This window comes from Bactrocera neohumeralis, chromosome 4, assembly GCF_024586455.1.
Source record: "Bactrocera neohumeralis isolate Rockhampton chromosome 4, APGP_CSIRO_Bneo_wtdbg2-racon-allhic-juicebox.fasta_v2, whole genome shotgun sequence".
In the NCBI taxonomy this organism is placed as follows: Eukaryota; Metazoa; Arthropoda; class Insecta; order Diptera; family Tephritidae; genus Bactrocera; species Bactrocera neohumeralis.
In genome coordinates this window covers 2,758,355-2,771,196 of record NC_065921.1, presented here as the reverse complement: position 1 = coordinate 2,771,196, position 12,842 = coordinate 2,758,355, and the positions used below count along the sequence as shown (strand labels likewise).

Genomic DNA, 12,842 nt, shown 5'->3' with positions numbered 1-12,842 from the left:
CTTGTAAATAATGTGAAACAGTCCACGGTTGTCCTTTGTTGTTTAACTGTAAATAACCTCACCCGAAAAGCCAGGCTAGAAATCCACATCCCTCACAGCAGTTTGTGATCATCTCTTAATCCCTCGTAACCACTTGTACTTAGCGTCCTAACTCCTTAAATGTTGCGTATAAATTGTTGAATTGTTGAATTTTTGAAATAACCTGCACATAGTTATGTAAGCATTGCATATAAATCACACGCCAGCGCTACCACACTCACACACTTAAGTTTTGAAATGCTATTAATAATTTTATAATATATTAATATCTGTGATGCTAAAACCGTTTCCGTCAAACTAATTCTTATTTTTAAATATTTTTTTTTGTAATGACAAAATATAGAACATAGTGAAGATATTAGAAGCCTTAAATTGAATCAATATAAATATACATATATACATAGGTACATCATGCTTGTATATAAGTAGTCACAAGGCGATCTTTCATTAGGATTCAAACGGCAAAAAGACTCAAATGACATCTGCGAAACTCTTGGATTTTGTACATGGAATACCATATAATAAATTTCATTCGGATTTTTTTTTGCAAGTAATTTTTTTTTGCGAATTTAATGCCGTTAAAAAAATATTGGGTAGTCGAAGAAGTCTTTTCGTATTTTGTCAATAGATGTCGTGGCAGTCGTATATCTCCAGTGTTAGCAGATACATTGTGTCATACCATTTAGTGTTGGAAAGATGAGATTTTAAGCTTCATTTATGTAAATAAAAAAAGGTAAATTCGGGGAAGTTGAAAAAAAGTAACAACTGTTCAAAAACGAGTGAAAATAATGAAGAATTTTGCTATATTTTGAAATTTTTGTATAAAAAAGGGAAGAATGTCACGGAAGCCACCAATGAAATTTGTGAAGTTTACGGAGATGATGCTGTATCAGTTCGTGTAGCACAACAACGGTCCGCTCGCTTCCGTTCTTGAAATTTCGATGTGAAAGATGCACTTTGCTCTGGTCGACCTATCGTTGAAAAAGTCGATGAAATTATGGAAAGGATTGACTAGGACCGTCACATAAGCAGCCATGACATTGCTAAGAAACTTAACATTCATCATCAAACGGTTTTGAACCATTTAAAAAAGGCTGGCTGCAAAAAGAAGCTCGATGTTTGGGTATCACATGAATTTCCTGTGAATAATTCAATGGACCGAATGAACATGTGTGATTCTTTCCTGAAAGAAATGAAATCGACCCATTTCTGAAGCGAATGGTAACAGGAGACGAAAAGTGGATCAAATACGACAATAATGGTCCAATCGTGGTGAAGCTCAACAAATGGTCGCAAAGCCACGATTGACGCCTCGAAAGGTTGTGCTGAGTGTTTGGTGTGATTGAAAAGGAATTATCCACTATGAGTTACTACAGCCAGGTCGAACGATTGATTCTACATTTTACTGTTAACAACTTATAAGAATAAAGCAAACAACCGAAGAAAACGGACAGAACTGATCAACAGAAAGGACTTCGTTTTCCATCAGGACAACGCTAGACCACACACATCTTTGATGACTCGTCAAAAACTGGGAGAGCTGGGAAGTTTTATACATCCAACATTTAGCCCTGATCTGGCACCATCGAAATACCATTTGTTTTCGGCCAATGCAGAACTTCCTTAAGGGGCTATACCAGTGTGACGCATGAAAAATTAGGCGATTTTCGTGAATTTTTTTAAAAGAAAGTACTAGATTGAATGTTTCGACGTTCTATGGACGTAATAAAGTATATTTTTAGCTATATTAAAAAAAAAAAATTGCAAAAATATTGAAAAATAACGGAGTAATGTGCTGTCTGCGGAAGTGCCAAAAAAAAAATGCCTCAACTGCTGGCATGATTCCGGTCGATTGAGTAGCTGAAACAAAAAAATTCAAAATGTTTATCAAACTTAAATACATTTGCTATACAATGGACTACGATCTTTGAAAAATATCAAAAATTAAGAAAATGGCGCCATTTTGAAAAAAAAAAAAAATCGTTTTTTTACGAAAAAAATTGTCGTTTTTTAATGCCAAATTGACAATTTTCAGCCAATCAAAAAGATCGTAGTCTATTGTATAGCAAATGTATTCAACTATATCCAGTTTTAATTTGAAGTCGATCGGTTAATTTCTCGTTGAGTTATAATGTCAGCAAATTTGCAAAATGTCGTTTCGAGAAAAACGCGTTTAAAGTTTCACTTATATGTATATGTTTGCACCTCTGAGCGGTCGCTATTTAGAACGCTGCCATTCAAAAACTATTTAAAATACGACCTCGCCGATTTCACAGGATATTTTTGAATATATAAGCTATCGAAAAAAGCAAAAAAAAAAATTTTTTTTTTGAAAGTGTCACACTGGTATAGCCCCTTAATGGAGTAAAGTTGGCTTCAAGAGAAGCCTGTGAAAATTACTTGTCGCAGTTTTTCGCCGAGAAATCAGAAAAGTTTTACACTGATGGAATAATGCCTCTAGCGGGAAAATAGCAAAAAGTGGTCAACCAAAATGGTACATATTTTTTTTTTAAGTTCATTATAAATTAAAAAAAAATAAGTTGAGGTTTGATTAGAAATACGAAAAGACTTTTTCGACTACCATATTTTTATCTAGAATGCTGTTTAAATTAAAATCGCTAAGTAAAACAAAAGTCGCTCCAAAAAGCGACAAAAGTCGCTCCATAAACATCATACTTGTCGGATGCAGTTCCTTAAGGCTTTTTATACTAGAAACTAGAAATGAACAAAATATTGCACTAGATCAAGCGTGCAACTCTTACTCTCTTTAATACAGTTTCCAGACATACATACTAGCATTTTACACACCGCGATACGTAGCTTCGGGTTTTTCGATCACCAAATACGTCACAATTAATGCCACAACCACACCCACGCCTTGTCAGTCTTCAGTCTTTTGTTTTTATGTTGCTCTTAATTGTTTATGACACTGTTTAAAAATAACGAATGCAAATAATAAAAAATATTTATACGTCGGTTGAGAAAGTCTTCGAATCGTCAATATTCAGGTGTGAAGATTTCGTGTCCACTTAATTTATATTCAATGCGCCAATGTCAAAATTGTTGGAATCGGCGTTTTGCGCTATGAAATCGCTCAAAGATCATATATGTACAAAATATACTAAGTATAGTGCAGTCAATGCTGTGACGACAGCGCATGAATCGGCGACCACCGTTCGCCCACTAGCTCAAAGCTACAGGCGGCAACAGCACTCTGGCCAACAAAAAAGTGAAATTATTTTTAAATCATATAAATTTATAATATTTGTTGCTGTTTTAAATGGCGTTCTTAATTAAAAAAAATATTTTTTCGTTTTAATAATTAATACATGCGAGCTCCCTATTTTCATGAAACTTGTATACATTTAACTCATTTCAAAGGCAGTCTGCGCCTTATGAGGTACGTGTGCCTATCCGAAAAAGCGAAATATTACTTTTTTCTTGTTTGGGCATTTAAAAACAAATATTTAGGTATATGTATATGTATGTGCTTTTCGTTTATGTGCGACATTTTGAAATGAGAACTTAAAGAGATAACACTTGAACGCAAAAAACAAAGTGGCCTTCAAAGGAGATTTTTTTAGATATTTTCAAAACAACCAACTTTCTTCCGCAAATGATTAATTTAGAAAGCAAGAAAATACGGGCATCTTAAGTTTGACAGCTAATTCTTGGCATTGTTTGAGAAATTGCTTCGGTGAATTTAATTTTAATTTATTTAATTTTAAATATGTAATTTCATAGAAAAATCCATATTTTCAATGTAGTACTTTTGAAATTTGTGACTGAGTCACTACACCCATACTACATGTGAGTACACTTATTTTTATTGTTATCAAGGAACCAACTCACATCTACTTTAGGGCTAAAACATTTACCTAAATCGATTTAGTGCTCAAATCAGGAGCATCTCCACTTAAATGCACAACACTGTAGTTTATTTATTATAATAACCGCCTCCACTTTTATGCCGCTCTTCTACGGCGCTCGTGTGTTAATTCTCTTTCTTTTTTTTACCGCTTCTATGTAGTCAAGATTCCCCTGTGACAAAAGCCTGTTGAGTGAAGAAGTTCGATTGGCGGTGGCGTTTGTCGCTCTGCTTTAGTTCTTCAAGATCACGGTCGTTAACAGTACAGTGTACGAGATTCTTCGCACGTCGTTTGTAGAATCTCCGTGTTTTGTTGAATTTTTCGCAAAAAATCACAAATATTTTTTTTTGTTTCGCAATCCATAGCGGCATACATTTAGGCGCCTCTCTCACTAATTAGTTCGTGGCTTTTTCTTTTGCCTTTCGTCGCGGCAATTTGGTCGTGTCTTTGGTTCACTAATGTGCCGTCTGTGATTGTTAGCAGTTGGGAATGCTGGACATGTTGCCAACCCTTCAATTGGTTGCAAGCGTCGTTAAGCAGCTGTGCACCTCCCAATTGCAGCAGTATCAAGGCAATTCCAAGTCGAACAACAAACTGCTGAAGTTCAAACGATCAGCTTTAACATCAGCGGCCGCCCTCCTCTGCCCAACAGTCTATGCAGCTCACGCGCCGCCAGCTTTATTGCAGGCATCCGCTGTAGGTTGCACTTTTTTTTCTCCCACACCCACACAAGCTATGTCCCATATGTGTGTGTGTGTGTAAAAATTGTGATTAAAATAAAATTACTAATAAAGCAAACTTAGAAGGCTAGTACCAAAACAGTTATAAAAAAAAAGCATGTAAATTATTAATAAATTAGCGAGGTGCTCTCCATTAAAGGTGCTAAACTACGTAATTACACGTTTTGTTGTATTTGTGTGTTTATGTTTTTGTTGTTTATAAAAATTCTTGTGGCCATATTTGATATTTTCGTCACCGCTCTTCGCACCCATTCAACGTGTCTTCACCGTTTTGTGTTCCTATATGTTCAGCTGTTCTGTTCTTCTGTACACGTGTGTGTGTCTGTGTGTGCTTATTGTTGTATATCTTGGCATTATTCATGCAGATTTTAAGCTCAGCAAAGCAAAAACAAATGCCGCAAAGTGAAAAACGCTTAATTTTTCTTTCGCCTCTTGTATTCTGTGCATTTATACCGTTCGCAGGCGCATATCAATGTTGTACACATAACAATTGAACCTTTAACAACAACATCAACTACAACAACAACAACAATATATCCAACAACAACAACCATAACAACAACAAAAAGCATACACATTGCCGATAGTAAACAGAATGAGATTAACACTTCGCCAACAACAACTACATCGGCGACACTGACTGATAATGAAATCGAAACCGAAATCGAACTTGAAACGAAGAGTCTAAGCGATTGCTTGGAATCGAATAATAGTTCACCTCGAACTGAATCAGTTACAGTGACGGAAGTGTACGACTACACAATTGAGAGTGAGAAATTAGGAACGAAATGTGCTAATGAAAAATCAGTACAGGTAAAGTGATCACTCGGAAACACACATATGTACATACATACATACATACAACCACCTGTAAGCGTCGTCTAGTGTTCGACACTCCACATTTTGACTGCAGTAACTTAAACTTAAACCGCGCCTTGATTGTGTTAAATTAGTATTTCAAAGGCTTGTGGAATCCCACACAAGTAGTCCCTGGATTGTAGATTTTGCGTGAGTTTCCACCGCGTCTACCTCGAAAAAGTGGGTCCTTATCCCAAGATTTCATATCGCGAAGGACGCCCGGTTTAAATGTCTTTCTACGTTTAATTTCATGTTCTTTGAACATTTGATGAAACTGGTTAAGTGGGTATTCTAGTCTAGAGGCGCGAATTTCGAGCATTTTTTGGCAATGATACATACACAAAATTAATTTCAAAATTTTTTTTCCATTGAGTAATGTGTCCATGAGTAGAGGAGAAAAGGCCGTGTCCGCTATCTCAAGAAGGTGAACAAAAACAACAAAAAACAAAATTTTTCATAAAATAGTGCCTTCTCTAAAGTAAAGGTTAACTTTTTCACTAATTTTTTAACTTTATAGAATTTTTAAAAATTAAAAATTGCGAGAGAGAGAGAGATGTTTAAAGAACATACATGCCATATCTTAAGTAAATCGGCTGATTAGAACTTGAAATTTTGTGGCAACAGCAAAATCAACACTAAAAAGGTTATAATATTGGAAATAATTTGAATTTAAAAAGATTTTTTTGGTGAGATATTTTAAATATGTATGTAAATTATCGAATTATGAAAAAAATTATAAATTTTCGATTTTTTTTTTAATTTCTAGACTAAATACCCTCTTAAATAAGTTTGCACCTGCCTTTCAAAATCGGTAATATTTCTAGCGGTAGCATCAAGAAAAGACGCCTACGTCCACAAAGTAGCCAAATTGTTTCGGTTCGGTTGTACTGGAAAGTTTCGGCATTTAAAACTGAGTTGTGGGCGCTAAAGTTTATGTAAAGGAACAATGTTTTAGATTCTTCAAATTCGATATTTAATTAAATATATATATACATATATATAATAAAAAAAAAACTTTCTGGTCCATCAAGATACCAACTACACGCATTCCTACAACTAAGTTGTTTTTATGAAAGCATATTAGATAACTTCGTTTTATGACTAAATTCGAAGTGGAGTATCAATGAAAGCATTAACACGAAATATAAACTTAATTTATTTTAGAAAATGTAGAACTTTACGAATTCGCTGTGTACTTAAAATTAACTGTTATATATATTTTTTTACTAGTAAAGCAAAAAAACTGCAAGCTTCAAAATTTTGTATGCCTTTGACGCACTGCGCTGCCTTAGAAAGCTCTATAAATATTTACATGTGCCTTAAAGATTGACAAGTAGGCAGCTTTCAGCTTCGCTGTTGTGTTACAATGTTCTATATATAATATTTAAATTTTTTAATGATCTTTAGTTATTAAACGAAAGCATTAGGTACCTTTGAGCGTATTTGAAATTACGCAAATATTTCGTTTCTAATCCAAAGCATGTACTAATGATGATTCGTACCTTTTAGATTATACCACAATTTGGCAATTTATCAGTCAACAGCAACAGCAACAATAATCAACAACAAAAGCAATATGTGCCCGACTCACCGATTGTACAGGAGCCGCCAACACCCACCGTCTACGGACAGGCTGCGGTGCAGACGCCGCATTTCCCACAGGCAGCACAGCGTCAAGGCTACGCATCGCCACCTGCATCTGCTGCCTACCAGCAGCAACCCATCTACCAGAATCAGTACGAGCTCAATGCGGCTGCCATGCCGCCGCCGTCAGCCGTGGGCACAGGCGGACGTCGTAATGTGGCACGCGGTTTACAGTATCGTGACTCTGCTTACGAGTCACGCCGCCAATCGCAAGCCATCGGTGGCGGCAGTGTGCCGCCAGGCATGCTGTCCATTGACAAGTTCCGGTTGCTGAGCGTGCTGGGTCGCGGACACTTTGGCAAGGTCATATTGTCGCAGTTGCGCAGCACCAACCAATATTATGCCATCAAGGCGCTGAAGAAGGGCGATATTATAGCACGCGACGAGGTTGAATCGCTGCTGAGTGAGAAGCGCATCTTCGAGGTAGCCAATGCGATGCGTCATCCATTTCTGGTCAATTTGTACGCGTGTTTCCAGACCGAAGTGAGTTGTTGTTAATTTTTTCTATTTTTTGTTTTTGTAATGTCATTTGTTTGCATTTGGTTTTGTAGCAACACGTTTGCTTTGTTATGGAGTATGCGGCCGGTGGTGACCTCATGATGCACATTCACACCGATGTGTTTTCGGAGCCGCGTGCCGTCTTCTACGCCGCCTGTGTGGTGCTCGGCTTACAGTATTTGCATGAAAACAAAATCATATATCGTGATTTGAAACTGGATAATCTCCTTTTGGACACAGATGGTGAGCACGTGGTCACGTGATGAGCTGCCAAGCAACATGTTCCTTCTAATCCAAATTTCCATTTTAGGTTATGTGAAAATTGCTGATTTCGGTTTGTGCAAGGAGGGCATGGGTTTCGGCGACCGGACGGGCACTTTCTGTGGCACACCAGAATTTTTGGCGCCAGAAGTGCTCACAGAGACGTCATACACACGCGCCGTCGACTGGTGGGGTTTGGGCGTACTGATATTCGAAATGCTTGTCGGCGAGGTGAGTGAGCGAATCTTCAAAAAAAAAAAAATTTTGTGCAATACCTAAAACACTCTATCAATTGCAGTCTCCATTCCCTGGCGATGATGAGGAGGAAGTTTTCGATTCGATCGTTAACGATGAAGTGCGCTACCCGCGATTCTTGTCACTGGAGGCGATAGCCATTATGCGTCGGGTAAATTGAAATTATATTACAATAATACTTACGCAATTATAAACGTGTCTACATCTTTAATGAAAAATTTAGTTATTGCGCAAGAATCCAGAACGGCGATTGGGTTCTTCAGAACGCGATGCGGAGGATGTGAAGAAGCAAGCGTTCTTCCGTTCAATCAGTTGGGATGATTTATTGCTACGTAAGGTGAAGCCGCCTTTTGTGCCGACCATTGTAAGTATCCGCCTTAAAATGTGGAAGATAACTATAAAAAATAATCAAAAACTGTTCTTCACAGAACCATCTTGAGGACGTATCGAACTTCGATGAGGAATTCACCTCGGAAAAACCGCAGCTGACGCCTCCAAAGGAGCCAAGGCATTTGACTGACGAAGAGCAACTATTCTTCCACGATTTTACCTACACCGCCGACTGGTGTTGATAACTCGCAAAAGCGCAGCTCAATTGTTTTTAAGATATAGAGGAAAGCAGCTCGTATACGCCAACTTGGGAAGCCGGAACAGTGCGAATGAATTTTCCGCTTTGGTACTGCGAATGTTGGCCGTTTGGACACTTATTATACCGTTTGAAATATTCGATTTTGTGAAATGCTTCGCTTTAACTTGTTCAAATGTTTGGTGTGACCATCGCTGTTTATTGTGTATTAGTTTAAGTAAACAGTAATTTGAATAGAACACATAGCTCGGCTAGATATACAAAACAATATGCATTATTACATAATAAAAGAAGCATGTTATTTAAGAGAAGGTGAAAAATTATTTATAAAGAGAAAACAACAATTATACATACATATACACCTATATTATACGCGAATAAACATATAAAAATATATTAATGATTTATGTAGAGTTCATTAAAACGTAAAAAATCGCGAAATTGAAGTTGGTTTAACTAAAAAAAAGTTTCAATGTTTTAGAAACTCAACTAATTAAGTGAAGATAATTTTTAATGTTTGTCAACAAACAACCGACTAACAAAAGCAGCTATTTGAAAAATGTGCGCCTAAGAAAGTATACAAAATATCGCGAGAAAGTTGAAGAAAACTTTTATGCATTTTTGTTTTTTTTTTTGCAAAATTTTGTAAAATGGGAGATGAAAGTAGATTTTTAGTAGAAATAAAGATATTGTATTATGTTGAAGTCAAGAAATGTCTGCATGCCTTTAGATTAAGCGAAGTTTAAATTAAGTAAATTGTTGATTTTAACAAAAATTTGGATGCTAAACAAAACTCATTTTACCGTTGCACGTTTTTTACGCCATTTACACAACATAAATGGAAAAGCAAATTGTTTTTGCTAACAGAAAGTAACTGAGTTAGCAATTCTGCGTAGCATCCACAAGCAAAAAATTGTTGTAAATATTTTTTTGTCATTCTTACAACAAGTTTTTCACACATACATGCATATACACAAGCAATAAATACTAAAAAGTAAAGTAAAGCGATAAATACGTATATAAATATACATACTTACACCTATATTCATATTATAAGTATATACAGAGAATATGAACCGAAAATTGAAATGATACGACTACCAAGTCTAATCCACAATCTAATCTTATATGTAAGGTTGCGCTTTCTGAATTTATAATGCAGTTAAAACAAACAGTTAACGGAAAATAAGTTTCCGATTTAAAGAGTTCTATAAAAATTTGCTCAAACCCTAAGCATAGATTGTACCTTTGGTGATAAGGAGTTGCAATTTCAAATCATGTTTTTGTTATTTTTGAAAATTATATAAATTTAAATTTTGAATTAATTTCTTTTTGAAACTAAAGGTGCGTTGAATTAAACGTCGCCCAAGTATAATAACAAAAGTCCAAATTTTGTCTTATTTGCTGTTGGTTTTCAAATACTTTGTATACATACATACATAGTTGTACAACAAAACGGATTATTGTAAAATTTAGTGAACTGATCGAACACACCTTTGCTTGCTTTAAGCTATTTGGCGTATCTTTGCTTGCACATGCATGATAATAACTGTATTCATCATCTGTTTGTAATCGCATTATTTAGAATTATTGTTTATAATATACATTTTCCCTATTAGTTATTACTTTGTTTTTGAGTAATTTTAGTTTCTTATTTTAATTATGCTTAAACACTTATCAATGAAAATATTAATTTCAATTGTAATAAATACGTATTAAATTAACTCGTTTTTTTCGATAAATCATGTGTGGAAGTTGTTGTAGCGCTGAAAAGTATTATCCAAAATTGACTGCCGAGTTGACAGTTCTTCAGCTGTTTGACAGTACTTAAATTACATGTCCTTCAAGTGTTTATAAACACATAGGAGGGTATGCAATTTGAAAACTCGGATATAAATATACCTATATATAGGAATCGGAATAGCAAAATCTATAGACATGACCTGACTGTGAGCACTGAATTAAAACAAAAACACGTGCAAATGCAAATAAACATATTTATTCTCACAAAGTTAAAATTCTTCATACAAGGTGTTTAGAAAATGCGTTAATAGGGTATGTTCCACCACGTACTATTCAAATCTTTGCATGCTTCGGTGGGTACATTGCGAAAGTGATAACCGGTGATAGCCCTATTCGCTCCCCAGTTTGTTAACTTGCCAGCGGCATCATAGAATTTCACCAACAACCAGAATTCGGTAGGACGCAGTGAATTTGCCAAGTTGCCATATGAAATGACTAGGTGCCAACCTACGTGGCCGTCAGTTTCAGTTACATAGTTGCGTATCAAGCCCTCTACATCGAACCAACCCCGTTGTGGTGCTCGTATGCTATTACCAGCCACCAGCAGTTTTCGATTAATCATAGGACTTTGTGGCACAAAATTATACGCCTGCAGTGTACCACCTAAAGAAGGGGCCAATAGATGACCAGCTTCATCGTTTTCGTCCTGTTCCAATTTTCGTACATGCTCACGTACGGCTTGAGATTCTGGCGGCTTATCGCTCGTCAAATGCTTCTGATATATTTCAGCATTCATTGCCACAGTTAAGTCAATTGTTGCATCTTTCTTTAACTTCGAATAGGACTTGATGGCAGATTTGCGATCATTAACCTTTACTGTTACATAGTAGTCATCTTTCATGATATCGGCTATGTAATCGTTGATGAAATTGAAGTCAGTGCAGGCCTCACTGGAGCCACCATAGTTCATTACTCTCTCTATTCGGGGATATAAAGGACCGCATTTCAGTTTTGATTCCTCGCTACAATATGATTGTGGATTGACTAGAATCGGACAGAAAGGTGGAGTTTGTTTTACTTTTCGTATTACATAATTTTTATCATTCAAAAAATACATGAATTGAACGCCATCGATTGTAAAGGGAAGCGACACATGGTAATAATCTTCCCATAGACCTACAGCATGCACACTTCCCATTTTGCCACTTGGTTTGAATTCTTGTATGAACCAATCCTTTTTAGATTGGTTCAGGCCATAATAGTATTGCTTGCCGTGCATAGAAAATGGGTAATAAAGTAGAGGTTTCTTTCTACATTGTCCATTTACGATCTCCTTACCCATTTTACCACCGCTGATTACTTCCCTTGTGGACCATCTAGCAGTATCGGTTAAGTAAATAAATTGCCTACCTTGAATTGAAAATGGAAATCCAAGGGTGTAGTATTTTTTCCATTTTCCGTTATCAGTCTGCTTACCTACGGTTCCAACTGATGTCAATTGTTTCATGTACCAATTTTGAGATGAAACAGTCAGTACAAAATATTCACGATTAACATTAACTGGGAATATAAGATTGGGTGATGAATCCCAATATCCACTGGATGTCTCTTTACCCAAGCGTCCGCCTGTTAAAATTTGCTGCATAAACCAATAATTCGTTTTGGTAATGGCGTATACATATTGCTTGCCTTGAATATTGTAAGAGAATCCCTTATTATAACTATATACGAATTTCCCTTTGTCCGTATACGGACCCAATGTTCCATCCTTTAGTAATTCCTTGATGAACCAATAATACCCACCCAATGCGAAGAAATAAGTTTTACCATCCATTTTGAGTTCAAGGAATATTTCGTACTTTTCCGAATAGGAACCGTTCTCGGTTTCATTACTGATCGTCACTCCAATACAACCGACTTTAGCTATCGCTGTAATAGCATATAAGAACAACAACAACATTTTATGATACCACCAAGGAGTTATTTGAGTTTTGACCTTCCTGTAGTTTGAAAATAAATTAATTTTGTTACTACTTTAGCAGAGCAGAGTTTCACATTCGCTTTTAATAACTTCGTTATCAAGCAGCTAACGGTACCGTCATCACATTGCACGTAAATCTTATTACAAATTGTTGGAAAAGTGTCGTTTTCAGCTAAACTTTCGGAAAGGAGCAAAATAACGTCGTTTTGCTTTTGTAAAGAAGGCGCACAAAACGTTTTTAAGTTTTCGAATTGCAAATTTATTTTAAGAATTAATTTCAACTTGTTGGCGCTGTAGCTGTTCAACCGTTCTGGTGGAATAATGAGATAATGTTTGGGACCGTAACGAATATTAAGTTCGTAATAAAA

At 36.1% G+C, this 12,842-nt stretch overlaps 2 protein-coding genes across 11 annotated transcripts in view; one reads left to right on the top strand and one right to left on the bottom strand.

Moving 5' to 3' along the window:
• LOC126756665 (serine/threonine-protein kinase N) overlaps positions 1–10,474 on the top strand; it is a 69,308-nt gene extending 58,834 nt beyond the window's left edge. For 7 of the 10 annotated variants that reach the window (XM_050469893.1, XM_050469891.1, XM_050469890.1 and 4 more), the window contains 7 exons: positions 5,111–5,461; positions 7,016–7,633; positions 7,702–7,891; positions 7,959–8,140; positions 8,208–8,315; positions 8,388–8,528; positions 8,593–10,474. In XM_050469893.1, coding sequence (XP_050325850.1) covers positions 5,111–5,461; positions 7,016–7,633; positions 7,702–7,891; positions 7,959–8,140; positions 8,208–8,315; positions 8,388–8,528; positions 8,593–8,736 — 1,734 coding nt within the window. In that variant the 3' untranslated portion in view covers positions 8,737–10,474. The remainder of the gene's footprint in view (positions 1–5,110; positions 5,462–7,015; positions 7,634–7,701; positions 7,892–7,958; positions 8,141–8,207; positions 8,316–8,387; positions 8,529–8,592) is intronic. The other 3 variants (XM_050469897.1, XM_050469896.1, XM_050469894.1) reach the window with 1 other exon arrangement.
• LOC126756668 (uncharacterized) lies at positions 10,391–11,683 on the bottom strand. Its single transcript, XM_050469902.1, has one exon. It carries the CDS (start codon positions 11,608–11,610, stop codon positions 10,798–10,800), a length of 813 nt encoding a protein of 270 aa, XP_050325859.1. The 5' UTR covers positions 11,611–11,683; the 3' UTR covers positions 10,391–10,797.
• Positions 11,684–12,842: the final 1,159 nt, after the last annotated feature.